The sequence below is a fragment of the Candidozyma auris genome, chromosome 5 (genome assembly GCF_003013715.1).
Source record: "Candidozyma auris chromosome 5, complete sequence".
Lineage (NCBI taxonomy): Eukaryota > Fungi > Ascomycota > Pichiomycetes > Serinales > Metschnikowiaceae > Candidozyma > Candidozyma auris.
This window is the reverse complement of record NC_072816.1, coordinates 16,077-32,370: the sequence shown is the minus strand read 5'-3', so window position 1 is coordinate 32,370 and position 16,294 is coordinate 16,077. Positions and strand designations below refer to the sequence as shown.

The 16,294-nt window shown below is 45.3% G+C and overlaps 6 protein-coding genes across 6 annotated transcripts; 4 read left to right on the top strand and 2 right to left on the bottom strand. All coding sequences in view use genetic code 12, as the record gives it.

Annotated features, from left to right (window-relative positions):
- Positions 1-255: 255 nt before the first annotated feature.
- On the top strand, positions 256-867 carry CUP9 (transcription factor CUP9; the record flags this gene model as incomplete). The annotated part of the gene is made up of 1 exon (XM_029036536.2): positions 256-867. One exon carries the CDS (start codon positions 256-258, stop codon positions 865-867), a length of 612 nt encoding a protein of 203 aa, XP_028888633.2.
- A 3,238-nt stretch (positions 868-4,105) lies between these two features.
- On the top strand, positions 4,106-5,346 carry CJI96_0004282 (uncharacterized protein; the record flags this gene model as incomplete). The annotated part of the gene is made up of 2 exons (XM_054702184.1): positions 4,106-4,773; positions 4,827-5,346. 2 exons carry the CDS (start codon positions 4,106-4,108, stop codon positions 5,344-5,346), a joined length of 1,188 nt encoding a protein of 395 aa, XP_054558159.1.
- Positions 5,347-6,096: 750 nt separating this feature from the next.
- On the top strand, positions 6,097-7,320 carry CJI96_0004281 (uncharacterized protein; the record flags this gene model as incomplete). Its single annotated transcript, XM_029036534.2, has 1 exon — positions 6,097-7,320. One exon carries the CDS (start codon positions 6,097-6,099, stop codon positions 7,318-7,320), a length of 1,224 nt encoding a protein of 407 aa, XP_028888631.2.
- Positions 7,321-9,575: 2,255 nt separating this feature from the next.
- CJI96_0004280 (tubulin-binding prefolding complex subunit GIM3) lies at positions 9,576-9,965 on the top strand (the record flags this gene model as incomplete). Its single annotated transcript, XM_029036533.1, has 1 exon — positions 9,576-9,965. One exon carries the CDS (start codon positions 9,576-9,578, stop codon positions 9,963-9,965), a length of 390 nt encoding a protein of 129 aa, XP_028888630.1.
- Positions 9,966-10,030: 65 nt separating this feature from the next.
- CGT1 (mRNA guanylyltransferase) lies at positions 10,031-11,470 on the bottom strand (the record flags this gene model as incomplete). Its single annotated transcript, XM_029036532.2, has 1 exon — positions 10,031-11,470. The coding sequence occupies one exon, from the start codon at positions 11,468-11,470 to the stop codon at positions 10,031-10,033; it is 1,440 nt and encodes a 479-aa protein (XP_028888629.1).
- A 167-nt stretch (positions 11,471-11,637) lies between these two features.
- Positions 11,638-16,254, bottom strand: CJI96_0004278 (DNA-binding E3 ubiquitin-protein ligase SNT2; the record flags this gene model as incomplete). Its single annotated transcript, XM_029036531.2, has 1 exon — positions 11,638-16,254. One exon carries the CDS (start codon positions 16,252-16,254, stop codon positions 11,638-11,640), a length of 4,617 nt encoding a protein of 1,538 aa, XP_028888628.2.
- Between the last annotated feature and the right edge of the window lie 40 nt (positions 16,255-16,294).

Genomic DNA, 16,294 nt, shown 5'->3' with positions numbered 1-16,294 from the left:
CCTATTCTGCACTCTGCGCAGGCTCTGCGGGTGTTTCCAGACAGATCTGCATGCTGCATAACGATCTCCCAAGAAATTTGGCCAAAGCAATCATGTCTTAACTGTGGGTCGAGTTTCTTGTCACCCGCTATATATAAAGCGCGATCCGCCTCGATCGATCATCCTCCTTCCTCCCAGACCAAAGTCTTACCACGTTTGTGTGCGTTCACTCATTTCCGTTTTAAAGAAAAACTACAACCCGCAAACTGTATCATGATGAACAACAGAGTCACTTTACCTCCAATCTCAGATATCTTCACCAACAAGAACGTGGGCGCTTTACCACAGCAGCAGCCCCAGTTCGCCATCCAGAGACCCCTTGTCACGGGGCCTGCTCCCCCAGCATACGCGGCGATGCCCGTTTACCTGTACCAGTACATGTACAACTCGCCCCCACACTACCATCCTTCGCCTTATGGCAACGCTTCATATACCCCATACGTGGCAGCTCCAGCGTCAGGAAGCGGGAGCCAAAGCGAAGTCTCTGGGTCTTTGTCTTTGCACAGGGACCTGACGAGCAGCGAGCGCCGCCCGCTGGTTGCGCTGCCCACGTCACCAGGGCTGCCTTCGTCAAAGTCGCTGACGCCAGAAACAAGCAGTTTGGCTACAAGAGCCAGAACGAGAAACAACTTGCCCAAGGAAACTACGTATATTTTGTTGAAGTGGCTCAACGACCACTTGAACCACCCATACCCCAATTCGTTTGAAAAGACGCAGTTGATGATGACCACAGGGCTCAATCAGCAGCAGTTGAGTAACTGGTTTATTAATGCTAGGAGAAGGAAGATCAAGTTGTTACGCCAGAAGAAGCAGGCTGAAAGAAACTAACTTGGCCGAGGTGAAAAGGCGGAATCTCGCTTGACTAAGCCAATCATCGCTGCATAGCTTTACGAAACTACGGTGTAACATAGATGAGCGCCTCTCGAATCGCGGGCGACTAAGGACGAAGCCAAGCTCTAGATGCTTGACTCTCTACAAACGGCATGCTTGAGCATATCACTCAAGCTTAGGATGTACAATTACGGTGGGAAATATATAGGTTCAGGTAATATAATAGGGCAAAGAGCGTTGAGTGTAGTTGATTGTTTCGTTTTTTGTGTAAAGGCGCTTCTAGCTCGGAAGTCGGAATACAAGAATGGACTTTCCGGTTCCGTTTGACAGCACGGCACCCACCGGGGGTTAAGGCCCGGTGAGGTCACGTGACCACACACACTACGACATTAAAAGTTTGTGCCTACAACACCTGCAAATGTCTAACGAGATTCTGCATCTCGTGCTCTATCCGCCTTGATGTTTTCAATTTCTGGATGCAGATAATCGAACATAATAAGCTCGTAAGTGCTCCAAGTGGTGTGGGACGAGTTCCGAGGGTGGGCCGGTATATCTCTTTTGGCGTGCGTTTGAGAACATTATGTCGTCGTAAATGGTGCCACTGGCCGCATACGGAGAATACACGGGGAAGAAAAAGGAGAAAAGGAACAGGCAAGAGCCAAAAGAAGAGTGAAAAAGGAGGTGTTGAAAGCAAACAAGCGGGTCATGAAAACCAACCAGATAATATGACAACCGAAGCACATCCCCCCAGCAAATATCAGAAAAGTACGTGAGCTCGCCATCTTATGGGGCGAGAAGTTGCAATGCACTGGAGATACCGGAGGTGGACATATCGGCTGCGAAATTTTTAGAAAGAAAAAAAAAAAAAAAATAATAAAGAAAAAAAAAAAGGCCTACGCAAAAAGAAAGAAACACAACGGAACTTGCAAATGGCAGCTCCCACAGACAATGGAACAAAGACATCATGTCAAAGACGACTTTTGGCTGTCGACGCTAAGCTACGACGACGATTCATGTACTGTACAGGGGACCACTGTGCCGGGGATCACTAACCCCATTAGGTAAACGTTCTCCGGAAGGTCACCTTGTTAACCTCCAACGACAATGCCACATTCAAAGTTTGCATCCATTTTCTCTTTTTTCCAAAAGTAAAGTGTAGGTGATTTGCAAGGCTGCCAAGACTTGACGGAATAGGGGTGACAGTGTGCTGGCTGCGGCGTGGAATGGGTGCAACATGGAGGAGGTGTAGGACCACCCGAGTGGGAGACTAAAAATAAGGAAAGAAAAAAAAAAAAAAAAATTAACGAAATACTATCTCGGCCCGTGGGCTGGAAAAGCAATTTACGAGTCGGGAAAAAGTTGGCATGTAGGATGTGGAAGTGGTTTTCAGTTGAGGATGTTTGATTTAGTAGTTTTGGAGACCAAGACTGACACTAGGCACACATTAAGGTTTGACTTTTCCCTTTGTTGTGAAGGTCCACTTTTATTTTTCTATCTTTTGCCTCTTTGTTTGTTTCTTTGTTCTTGAATGCTTTCAATGTTCCAGTGGTCTATTGAAGTTGCGTTGTAGGCTGCTGAAAATTATGAAGGCTGCCAGTAAATAATAGAAACCAATATGTGGCTCCCAGACTGAGGTTATGAGTAGATCGCCTCTGATTCCATGAAATACATACTAGATCGCCTCTGATTTCATGAAATATATTTCCTTCATAAATTGCTTCAACTGGGGTCTTCCTTTAGTCTTCATTCTCGGTGGCCTACAAGACTTTACCATTGCCTGTTCAACAAAGTCATGATACAACCCTCGGAAGTCTATCCACTTCACATAATCCAATTGTAAATCCACATCACTCTGGCCATTCTGTTGTCAAGCAGTGTTCCGATCCAAATAGATCATCAACAGATCAACCTTTAAACTTCGGCTATGGCCAAAGCTTAAAATGCCTGTAGGGTCAGTAATTGCCTAAATCAGAATGACGCACATATGAACCCATCCAACCTTGAATTGAAGCTAAAGCTGTATTATAGTTACGGTCTCTTCAGCCAAGCCTGTCTTCAACGGATGCCTCCAAAAAACCGTGACACAATCACCATAATAAAATAACACACTATTAAGAGAATCGTAGACACTTTTACCTGTTGGAATTTTCAGCATCTCATGAAGAACTGTCACTTGGAGCTGTCACCAACTGTTTTGTGTAACTTCTGGGCACTTTTAAAGAATCCTGTTTTCTAAACTCCACAAGACACTAACGACAAAAGCGAAAAGAGCGGCAAGCTCTGTGTTTCCTATGGATGGCATCGTAGCAATAGAAAATACGATACTGTCGCTCACATTTTTGTGTAACCCAGGCTTATTTGGTATAGGCGTTGGTGCTGAAGCGACTCCTATCTCTGCCATGCAACCCGTCCAAAACAGATTTTACTAACATGTCAAGCAGATTTGGTTATAGATTAGTAAGCTTGGCCCCTCTTGTTGCTGACTAACGTAGGTGTTAAACCGGAAGTAGGTTATCATTTTAGAGGAGCACCATGGGCGGATACGGCTTAATAACACGGCTCTTGTATGCTTAATTAGAGATTTTACTTCAGTTGAATATAATCTGAAGGTGTCACTCTGCTTGGTGTCGTTGCTCAACAGAATAAGCAAAGGCTATCCCATGAAGTATTGCCTCTTGAAGGAAGGAAACGGATGAACATGCTTACTCAAACTTTTATGATTATATAGACATTGCTTACTGCCAAAATGTATTTAAGCAACTTAAGCAGCACAGATGTACTATTGACCTTGTCTACCTAGGAAACAACACAAAGTTACTCATCTCTTGAAAACTCAAAATATTCACAGAATTTCGTTTCAGATAAAAACTAAAACGACTGCCCTTCAACTGTCCAATTCTACGCCCAGTAATATCAGTCTCTGTCACCTTTGCATAGTAAGTGGATTCCGTCTACTGGGTGGCTGCGAAAACTTTCCTCAACCCATAGATTACCTCCACCCTCATAGTACTCTCCAATGACAAAATGTACCAAAGGCTACACAGGATGAAAACCATTCCCACTAAATTGGGTTTATTGCCAAGTTTCCATTTCGAAATTTTCAATATATCTATGCACCATCAGTGCCCTCTCCATGTCTTCCCTCCACATTGTCTCCAACACTATCGCGACTGTTTACATTTCGTATCAGTATACACGCAGCCGATTTTCACCGCTATCACTAAACCAAATCGCCATGTCCACTGCAGACGCTTTGATAGCCGTGGCCGACACAATCATCTCACGTGCTGAAGGCTTGCTGACGGTAGCAATCAACAAGAAGGGAAGAAAATTCAAATATGTCAACGACGCTTTCCAGAGAGTCCAGGAAGAAGACAAGCACTTGGTGATTTACCCCCAGGACTTGAGTGAGTCGCTTGCGACGATTCTGGCGTTTTCGATTCTTGAGAGTATAGACACTCGGCTATTCGCAGATTTTCAAGACGTTTGCTTGACGGTGGTGGGTGTCGCAGGGGAGATTGAGCGCAGAGGCTGGTATGAGGAAGAACACTCGTCGGTGATCCCATACAAGCAGCTGAAATTCAATTATGACATGGAAATGAGAAAGAAAGCTTTGGAGTTTGCAAAGGGCGTCACAGATCAACATTTGCAGTGGGGGTACATACTCTTGTACTGTGCCAAGTTGAGCTTTTTTCATACGGACCACCATATTGGCAACAAGCTCGACGATCCGTACATGAGAGACTACGTGGAGCAGTTTTACGGAGCAAAGGCTTTGCTGCTGCCAGAAGTGATTGTGGCGCTCAAGTCGTTTGTTCACTGGGCAAACATCAAGGGTATACTCTGGAAGCTTAGAGTGCCTAACTTGGATATGAGCGAACTGCTCATTGACAAGTTTTCTCTGTTCCTGATCCCCCAGCCGAGTTGCTTGATGTGGTCTGGTCTCGATACCCAAGTGGCACTTCCAAGTACTCCCTTGTAAGAAAGCTGCTTGATATTCTCGCTGACTCCCCCTACTCAAAATTGATACCCTTTCCCGAAGGCCCTAACTACGACTTGCACTGGATCTTCGATCTCTGCCACCGAATTGAAGCCGACCCTATCAGGTATCACTTGCGTGCCTCTCTGAAGCGCCTTTGCACGAATCCCGTCAATCTCAACGACTTGTCGAAGAAGTACAAGACAGAAGTGCAAAAGTTGCTTTCTGTAGTAAGTCTTGTGATCAACATTTTCCAGGTGGAAGAAGGCGAGGCGCTTTTGCAGAACTCCAAAATTCCACAATTTACTGACGAGTTGATCGACGAATACGAGTCCTACCACAATAAGTTGGTCGCTGCGCTGACCAAGATCGACGAATACATTGCCAAGGGGTGGGATGATGACGATATCGTGTTGAGATTGTACAACAGCAACACAAGAAACATTCATGATGAGGTGAACAGCATGAGAGACGCTTTCGCCGAAGACTACGAGTAACTCCGAGGCATTAACAAAAAAGTTTGACGAAGAGATTTTTATTGTAATATCTGTTGCAGTTTCAATTCCACCTCGGGAAGTCAATGGTGATCTGCGACTACTTCTCCCCATTCTGCTCCCCACGTTGTACGAGTTTAATTTTTATTTGGGCGCAAATATTTCCAGATGGACAGGATCGCGTTTCACTCCCGCTGATGAGTCCCGCGGCAGCTTAAAGACAGTAACCTGCTGATGCTTGATCCAAGTGAAGAGATTCGACTATGCTAACAGAATTGCGCTGACCATAGATAAGTACACTGCCATTTCGGCTGCATACGGACCTCAAATGACCAATCGGCACATACCGAGGGACCCCTATTCTGAAACTATATACCTTTGATATACTCTCCACCTGCAAACTACCACATTCTCGCCTTGAGGAATGCGATCGCCGTAACTGATTCCGCCAGTGACTAGCGCGAGTGACTGTGGGGAGTTATGGGCCCTCACTATGTAATTTGGTGACAGGTAGCCGTCGATAACCGCCCCTCGCATACCAAGGTGCGCTTCCTACCGCATTGGGCCACGATCTCTTCGCGCCCTCTTCCCGTTAGATGTCATCAGTCTCTACAGCCTGCCGTTAGAGTAAACGATATGCGATAACCCTCGAGTTTATCTCCTCCCACATCGTGATCATCCAATTTCTTATTTATACCTATTACCTGTCACTCATTTATCAACTACTTTGTTGACAGCAAACAGCGCCCCATTATGCCTCACTCAGAAGAGTTTTATCTCGACAGATTGACTGATCTGCGTTCTATCAACGAAACAAGAGCTAAAAACGCTCAAGCATGGAAAAATCTCTTGCCCGAGGAAGAGTACGTGGAAAGAGAGTTCTTGCTTTCCAAGGCAAAGATCACCTCGCTGGACATCAATAGGCTCTGTGTTTTTGCATTGAAAAAGAAAGACACAGATACCGTGGTGAGCTCAATGGAGGTGCTAATTCGCCAGGCATGGCGTTTCAAAAACGACAATGGCCAAGTCGTAAAGATCCCCGTGTTGAGCGGGTGTATCGGTGCCGTTTATACATACCCAGAATATCGAGGCAACGGGTTTGCTGCGATGATGGTGAGGAAGTTCATGGAGGTGATGAAGCAGACCGATTACTTGGGCACAGATGGCTTCACATTCTTATACTCTGAAATCGGTGAGTACTACGCCAACCACGGCTTCAAATCGTTCGCCGTACCGATTGCCAAAATTCCGCTCCGAGGATCAAAGCAACCCGTCCAGCTTCCCGCAGGTGCCTCCTTGGTTCCATACCACGGCTTTGAATATCTTTTTGCACTCTACAGAGACCACTTTGCTTCAGAAATGACCGCTAAGGTTAAATATGACGGCATTGAGAGAATCTCTGTGGTTCCTACCGCAGATTTTGCGGACTGGTTCCACTTGCGGGCAAAGTTCCTTTCTACGAGGCTTTTCGGCGACAAAAACGCTCAAGTCAATGTGTGGACCGACTCGTACGAGCACATTGCCAGCGAATTCCAAAAAGTCGAGCCAAAGTACTTTGGTTTGCGCTTGGACTGTCCATCTTCTGGAAAACACATTGGGTTTATCGTGTGGACTTACGACTTCGACTACTGCAAAGATGAGCAGAAGTATCACAACCATGCCACCGTGCTCAAAATCCATGTGAACACGCCAGACTTTGATAGAGATACATATGCATTGCAACTCCTTGAGCTTGCCAAAGGCTACTTGGAGCTGCCCCACGAGGAGGAGCCCTTGAAGAATTTCACGACATTGGTGGTGTGGGAGTCTGAGCTCTCTGAGCAGGCCCAGCTTGACCTCGAGAAGAAGTTTGGCGCCGCCTTACATTTAGAAAATTCCTCTAGAAGTGCCGTCATGTACAACAACGAGGAAGATGACAAGAAATTGAAGAGTGGAGCGATGATCTGGGAGAATAATACTAAGCTTCCGTGGTTTTGAAGATTTATATAGCATGACTAGTGCCTCATAGATGTGTTAGAGCGCTATTGTTTATTGATTTTGGTGAAAGTCTAATCTAGTAGCATTATACAACGCCAGGCTCGAATGTATTGCGTATGAACAAACGCATAGTCCATTGGCCTGTAGAGCATAAGAAGTAGGCATCTCCATGAGGATTTGTAGAAAGTCGAATGAAACCCTATATCAGCCACTTCAGACAGTATTGTTCACCTATCTCTACATGTTGTGATACAACGTTTCTTTATTATCTCTGGTTCCAAATAGGCTCTCAATTGACCATCAATTGTTCGTTCGAATTGCAAAACTTGCCCGGGTTGAAACTGCCTGGTAAAGTATCCACGTGGGGAAAGCTCGACATGAATTGATTTTCATGCGGTCACTGCTGCTAGCAAGCGGCGTAGCAGATTCCTTATCCAACAGACTGCTTGCACACAACTGACTAGCATGGATAATTCGACATACAAACAAGCACTTTGTATGTGGGCCATTTAAAGCCTTTGGTGACTGGTGCCTCCACCGGTTCGTCAAATGACTGACCGCACATACGTTGTTCCAAGTGTCAAGAACTGAAGAACGCAGCAATACCGGCGGCATACAATCAGCATGAGGAGACCCTGAAAAAGAGAAGTTCAACATTTTGGCATTGATAAATATGGGGCATATATAGTGTCGGCGACATCGAGAAATATTTGATAAATAATTTAAAACCTGGTGATATAATGGACGAGTGGTGTAAAGTCCGAAATTTGAATGTAGCGACTGCGTGCTAGAAATGTGCCAGTCGTCGAAAGTATGATAATGGTTCCAAAAAACCAACTTGTTTTCTGAAAACGTTATCTGGCCGCGTGGGTTCTAGAAATGGTGCTAGCTTGCAAGTTTGACTTATTTGATGAAGTAGATACTTGTACGCTCTTAAAGAAACCTATAAAATGAGAAAATAACTAATAATCGTGGGCGCTGCTCTTATATTGTATAAACTTTTTGGGGTAGTTTCGAATAAATTTTTTAACGACGAATTTTCGAGTTTCATTTTCAGGTCTATCTAGATGTTCATGAGAACTATCTAGGGAATAAGATAATGAGGCTGGTTAGTGGACTTTCATTATCAGTGCTCTACCTTCAACCTCCTCCAAGTCTGGTAGAGAAATTTCCTCTAGTCGAGATGGAGAATTCTCCACCAATTGATACAGAAAAGGCTATTTCGGTTTACGAGTCGCCTTCAGATGGATCGCCACGTAATGAAACTTTGGATTTTGTTGACGATGCTTCCATGGAGCCGACGAAGAGTTGAAATCAAGGAGATGTTTTGGAGCCATTCATTTCACGTGAACTTACGAACAGGGTATATTCCATTTTCTTGTACTGTTTAGGGAAATATATTTATTTGCAATTAAATTTCGTGATGTTGAGCACCCTTAGATTCATATAAGAGGGAAAGGCGTGGACTCCTGAACTGCCCGATAGGGCTTGGACAAGGAAACTGGTAAGTTACAATTTTTTAGAATGAGATGTAGTCGTCACTTGTTCAACCTTTCCTAGGATTCTATGAAGTATAGCACGTCTCTGCCCGTATATGCCACACGGATTATCAGGTTTATAATGACAGCTAATAACCAGGTAAGTGCTTCAAGCTTTACAAACTTGTTGATCAAGTACAATACTCGTTTGGGAGTGTGGCTGACGGAGGGCCCATTGCCAAATATTTTCCCTTTGAAAATGTTATTAGTAAACTCCCCGTGGCCCTTATTATGAAATTCCATGGTAATATGTGCTTGGAAATATCAAGTTAAATTTTGATCGGTTATCGTTGATGCCCATTGTGCATAATTGCTGCAAAATAATACACCACTGGCGTTGAATTTCGAGGGGTACTTTTAATCACACAAACTATTACAGAAAATAAGCCTCGTTTTTACTTTGCAGCTTTTCATATTATTCAGTGAAGCCTTGTATCAACTTTATATTTTGCCCACGAAATTCTATTCCCTTGAAATTCTGTGCCTTTTTGAAAACCCAGCCTCATGAAAATCTCTACCATGGGTCTCGAAAAGGACAAAAATATAGCACAGAAAGCCAAATAATGAAACTAAACGAGAAACCCATCCCCTATTCGAATTGTCTGTGAAAGCTTGCAAATTGGAGGAGCTGAAAAGTACCCAAGACTACGACTTGCATATAAAGCGTATCACGTACTTAACTTAAGCTCCCTCATACTACTATCTCGATACTACACCATGGAGCTTCTCCCTTCTGGCCAGCAAAACTCCGTGGAGGTGTTATGGGAGGACCAGCAGAAAATTAATAAATTTTCCTCGCTTATTTACAAAAAAGATGCGCTCACAGAACGCCTTGAGAAACTCAAATCCGAGAAGGAGTACATTGAAGATTTGGCCATGGAAATCGAGCTTCTAGATGAGGATGAGAAGATCCAGTACAAAATCGGCGACGCCTTTGTGTTTTTGAAAGCTGAGGCTGCTATTGAAGCTATAAACAAGCAGAACGAGACGTTGGACACACAGATTTCCGAGTTGAAAGACCAAATCGAAGTGATCGAAGACCACCTTGCGCTGTACAAGAAAGACCTATATGCTAAATTTGGCAACAACATCCAGCTTGAACGATAGCTGAATCAACATTCTATACTGTACATAATAACACACTAATACATTTACCCAATTCCTCTTTTTCTTCACTCCAGATCACTTTCCTCCTCGTAATCTGGCATCATGTCTTGTAGCATCTTCGCTTCGTCGGAATTAGTCACATTGTTATTCTTTTGAACCTTTCGTGGCACAGAGTTCTCAGTCTCAGACGGACGACGCTTCTGTTGCTGAGGCAGCGTTCGCGGTGATATTGACTTGAGATTTGGCTGTGGACCCGTCTGGTGTTGGTGATGCACGCTGCTATGATGCTGATGATGCTGTGATGTTGGTGCTGGTGGATGATGTTGGCCCTGCTTGGCCTTTTGCGCCCGTTCGAACTCCCTCTGTTTCCAGGCTTTTTCTATTGATGGGCAAGCAGCCTTGAGCTCCTGTTCTGTGACTCCATCCGCTATACTATGGAGAATCTTTTCCACAATGGTGTAATGGTTACCATTGGATTTGTCATTACGGAATCTGAGCATTTCCCAGTATGGCGGATTGTCGATATTTTTACGACATTCGATGATGCGTCCTTGTAAAGGTTCATTGAGCTCCTTGAGTTGCTCCCAATCTTCTTCTGGCATGTCAAGCTCAGCGAATTCTTCATATTCTTTTCCACCTTTCCACACACTCAACTTGAACTGTTCAGGCTTGCTGTCGTAGTCTGTATATGTTGAGTCCGGGTCACGAGGATCCATGTCAGGGTCCTGGAAACTTTTGAAAACCATGCTCATCTTGAAGTCAATAGTGTTCTCATGAGCGGGTTTCCATTTTAGTAATGTGGCATCCGTGCCGAAAATATATGGTGTCTCTGCACAAGTGAAAATAAGACCATCAGATTCGTGGAATAGTTGGTCTTGCATCGCCAAGACCACATTGGCCCTATACGACAGCTTCATCATTTTGAAACTCACCTTGAAGGGAAAGTCTGCACTGTTGACAATTTCAGGATGCCGAGCTTTGAAGCTGTCGAATGGTTTCATGACATGCTCTGTGATGTAGCCCAAGCGCTTAGGTAGTGGCCTGTTGGTCACATCTTTCTCGTTCACGACTAAAGCGTCAAAGATACAGTATCGAAGGAACGGCTCCAGAACATTCTTTGTTTCTAGAACAAGCTCACCATCTAGAAGTGTTCCATGATGAAAAGTTTCGCCATTTTCTTCATTTACTTGGGATGGAAAGTGTATGCCAGGTATATGATAGAACTCATTTTCTCTTGTGACTAGGAAGACACCTTCTCCACGAGCAGGGTCATGAACAAGAAATAGTAAACATCGTAATCCATCAGATTTCTCGCAGACAAAGTAATCTCTGTTTTTTAATACTTCAAGATGATGCCTTTCGAAAGATACCGGCTGGGAACCCGGGAACAGTGTATTCCTTCGTTTGAGAAGATCTGCAAGCATGAGCCTTAACTCGTGCAATTCCTCCCCAGCCAACTTCGTGCCGGGAATCTCCGGCATATCTCGGTCGCCAAGTTGAATCATGATGTGGTGATTAGTGAGGATAGAATTATATTGTACCGGGCTCTATGTGAATATAGCGAATTGTCCATCCAGAGGGTTACGGTCGTTTTCAAAAGAGCGTTTTGTGCTCACGTGCTACTAAGCACGTGCCATTTTCACAATGGCTGCGAAAAATAATCTCCCATCATCTACCATAATATCTCGCTTAGTGTAATCATGGAGCGTTCCACATTAGGTTTCCCGTCGACAGGCTTGTAAACTTTTGATATGTGATCCAGCGGTTCTTTGAGACCAAAATGTTCCGCTCTTATTGGCTCGTTGAGCTCGTTGACAAGTTGGGCACTTTCAGCATCGGCCTCTGCGATTCTCCCCATATCGTTCAGGTGATGGCAACCATGGCACCTGAAGGCGTTTGGTTTTTCAGGTGAAGGCCACCATTTCGGTGACGCTGTAAGCTTGCAAACTTCACAGACATGATTATTGCAACTACTATTCTTCTGAGGCAGACCACTTTCTCTCGCTTTTGCAGCCAATTCTTCCTCGGTCTGCGTGAATTTCTCAATCATCTTCATGTAGTTGTGTGCCTTAAGCTGCGGTCCAGTTAGTCTGTGATTTGCAAGACGACAAATGTCTTCAATGAAAAGCTGCATCAATGGTTTGAGCTCTCCATTGAGTGTTCTCTTCCCCAGAGCTCTCATGTTGTAGAGAGCGTTTCTCTGGTCATGTCTGGGGCAAAGAAGGACCGGCTCCAACTTACCGGTCTCTTCTCCGATATATGTGTTTGTGCTCGCTCTTGATATTTTTTGAGGCACGAGCTTGAAGCCGAGTTTGAAATTTGGGGTATCTTGGGCGCAGGTAATGTGGTACTTTTCCCCACGGCAAGCGTCGCATGTAATCATAGCACCACTGTAGGATTTACAAATTCCACATCTGGAAGTGTAATTTTCAACGAAAACATTCGAAACGCTCTCAACTGCACAGCCGACGTGCCTAGTGCTCGTACAATTCATCACCTCTTTTGAAATAAAAGAGGGCGGTATAATATTTCTAAACGAAACTTGATTATGTGAGAACAAGGCACACAACAAATGAACCCACTTCCCAGAATCTAGCACAGGGGTCAAATAGTCTGGCTTGACAGATGGTGAGCCCAGAATAGAGTATTCGTAGTTCATCTCGTTGGCGAGACAAAGAGAACAAGAATACGTGGTTGAGTATTGCGGGCTAAGGTCATTGACGCAAGCATCACAGAGCCATTGCTTTACTGGCTTTTGTTTACCTGATATAGCTATACCAGCGCAGGTGGAATGGACATTTACACCACAATTGGAACAGATGAGCATCTCAAGAAGAGAGTCATCTTTATCGTCGTATTCCATGCAAATGCAGCAATTTCTATCATTCACTGAAAATGGAAGTTCTATGGCGGACTGAGAAGGTGCCTGAAAGGCCAGTGTGAGCAGTTTGAGATCGACTAATTGTCTTGTTTTGAAATTTGTGATTATCTCTTTTAGAACATTTTCGTTGAGAGCGGGATACATCTTTTTGTCAACTTTGGAGATGGTGTTTGCGGGAACAATATAGTCAGGATTAAGAATGGGACTGACAATGTTCAAAGTTTCAGATGGGGTTTGACGCTTTTGTCGCTTAGTCTTTGGTGGCTGTACTTTTTCATACCCTTCAGCGTTCTTGCTCTGATCCTCAAGCAGGGCACGTTTTTTGGTGTTCCCTACATTGCTGGGCTTCTTCGTCGTTCCATTTTGTGTCTTTTCGACCTTGGCACCAGCCACATTGTCTTTCGATTCTTCTTTCACGGGCGAAGGTTTTTTCTTTGGCTTTGCCTTCGGTTCTGCTTTCGCCTTTCCGTTCGTCGATTGAAGAGGTTTCCGCTTGGTCTCCAAAGAATCATCAGTCTTGACTGGGGTCCCATTGGCCCGCTGTCGTGACTTTGCGGGAGAGCTTATTGTTTTAATTTGCTGAGAAGGTTTTTGAACAGTAGCAGGCGCCTTGACATTATTTGATTCCAGCCTGTTTCTTGAGGTAGGCGCCTTAGCAGTAGAAGTTTTAATTGTGGATGCTCGGGGTGTAGGAATTGCTGCCAGGCTGTTGAGACCCGAAAGGCGCCGAGAATGGCCACTGAAATTTCCATCCAAAGTTGTCGGACGAAAGCCGTCAGTGATGAGAACGCAGCTTTCACCAGGTCTAGGTGGTACTATATCATATGATAGACCTCCACCTTCTTGCTGAGCCCTCGCTAAAATCTTTTCAGCGTCTGCGACCAACTCTGCCTCAACTTTCCTTCTGTAGCCTCCAACACCCTTGGTGTTTTTCCTCTCGACCTCCTGAGGATCTTCCCAATATACAGCATAACGTCTCCAGAGCTTGGCACAACGGAAACAGAGAGCGTTTACTGCGTCCGGATCAACATCATCTTCAATACTGTCGTCGTAGACTGTCTTCTCGTCAAATCCGGTGATCTTAAACCATTGCACCGATTTGTACGTTTTGCAGTGTTTGCATCGAAACTTGCGATGTTTAATAACAATCTTCTCATTTTCGTATGAAGAATCGTCCTCATCATCAGCCAAGGATTCGAACTCCTTCGCTGGTTTCTCGTCCCTTGCAGCGTTAGGCTTCTTCTTGCGTCCTGGAAAATTACCCCAAATTTGTCGTCCTCTGGGAGTCTTCTTCCACAAGTAATAGAATCTGACAACCATGGAGCACGGCTGCGACTTCACAAGCTTGTAGGTGGGATACAATTCACTACCGTACTTCTTAACACCATTCTCAAAACGCCTGATCTCTTCCGCAGTGAATGTAGGCTCTTTTAATGAAGCCCGAGTGAGTTTAGAGACTTGCTCCATGGAGGCAATGGTGTCCCCATCACAGTCGTAGTAAATCTTGAGAATTGCGTCCACAAAGTTGGGAGACGTCGGATACATGTTGAGTTTCTGGGCAATTGGGTTACACGCACGAACATAGTCATCAAACTTTGCAAAATTGTCTGCCAAGTCCTCTTCCCGGTTCTTCCATAAAAGGGTGCAAGTTTCACCTTCGCCGTCATCTACACCACGCTCGATGTAGCCTTTTGGTCTAGGCTGAAGCCATTGGGGAAACTCCTTCCGAGGAACGTCCTGAAACTGTTTTGGGAGCGGTAGAGGCTTGGTCTGTTCTTCCACAGTCTTTCTCTTGTTGCCCTTCTTAGCCGGGGCTTTTTTCTTGCCGTTTTCGGTGGCCTTGTCGTCGTCGTAGTACACTATAGGGTGGTCGATGTACTCAGGAATGTTAGAAGCCTGGTACTTCGGCCCCAAACTTGTGGAGGCTCTAGGATAAGGTGATCTATCGTCTAAGTCGACGGCGTCTTCGAGTCTAGTGTGGACACCCAAGTACCGCATACTCCATTCCTCCTTGAGTCTGCGATCCTCGACGGTGAGAGCTGCATCTGCAATCAAGAAGTTCTTGGCCATCTGCTCATACTTCGGAAGAGACCTCTCAGTTTTTCTTTTTGGGGCTTCTTCCTCGAGGGCTTCTTCAGGAGTGGACTCTATCGTATCGCTCGTTTCGGAAATTTCCTTCTCGTTGGAAGATTTGTTGTCGTGAGAAAGCATAACCATCTTTTTGCTTTGGTATTCAAGCTCGTGCTTTTTGGTGCAAAGTGCACAGGACCAACTGAAACCTCTGCTTGGTTTCTTTAGAAGTGGGGGGTCTAAGCATAGCATATGAAAGTGTTTTTCACACCCGGCACAGGTGACTGATTCGTTGGTAGCACACCACTCAGAGCAGATGTCACAGTGAGAACTCAGTGTCGAATCAAAGTTGTTGATGAATTGCTTGCTTCTGGAAGGTTCCATGAAGATGAACTCAAACCGCTTATTGAGCGCCAAAATGTAATGTTGACTGTTGTTGGCGGCGTTGCTGACGTACTGGAGAAGCGTGGAAGTCTTTATGATGTCGTAAAACTTGATCATATACCTGTCGAACAACTTATCGAAGTAGAAGCAGTTGGGGATCGAGCAGTAAGCCTCTAGCGCCGACATTGGCGTGTTTTCCTTGGAGGAACCAGGCGGGAGATCGATCTCCGCCTTGTGTTTGACTGTCACGAGGCCACGAAAGCTCTGCAACGGACACGTATCGCTGTGCATCGAAGCATACAATAAACGAGAGTCCGACGTGTGTTTAGAAATATCTCTGGGTCTGTAGAACCATTGAATCTGGAAAACATAGAGCGAGGCGTCTACGAGCTCTGGCTCCTCCTCGCTGAGATCTTGCTTGCTCTTCCTCGTGAATCCCATCACCCTGCCAATGTAGTAAGGCTCGCCTGGAGGCTCACTCACCATGTAGATGTAGTCGCCCTTCTTCAAGCAAAAATAGGGCTCCTTGGTGGCTCGTCGTCTTGAGGCCGCTCTTGCAGTACCTGCCAACGATGGGTGCAGCGATAGAAGCAGCTGCACATGTCCAGTCGCCTTGTCTCCACCCTTGCTGTCGTAGTACGGATGCTCAGGACAATACAAGGTCTGGAGCCTCGTGTTTATGTAGGCGCCTTCTAGGTTAAGTTTCTGGGAGAAATAATCGCCTGGTCCGGCGGGAGGTTGCCAATTGAAAGGGAGTCTCCCCGTTGATATTGGTGTGGGAGTGGTAGCCGAGCCTCGTGCTAAAGGTTTCTTACCTCTTGCCGAATTGGAATTCTTCGTCGCTGCCGATCCAGCAGGGGGATCCAACGCTTCTAGTAGCTGCTCTGGGTACGCATCTGAGTAATTTTTGTTGCCAGCGCCCTTTCTCCTGGGTCTGGCCAGAGCAGTGGTCATTTGAACAGAGGTGCCGTTTCCAAGAGTGTGTGTGGAGATG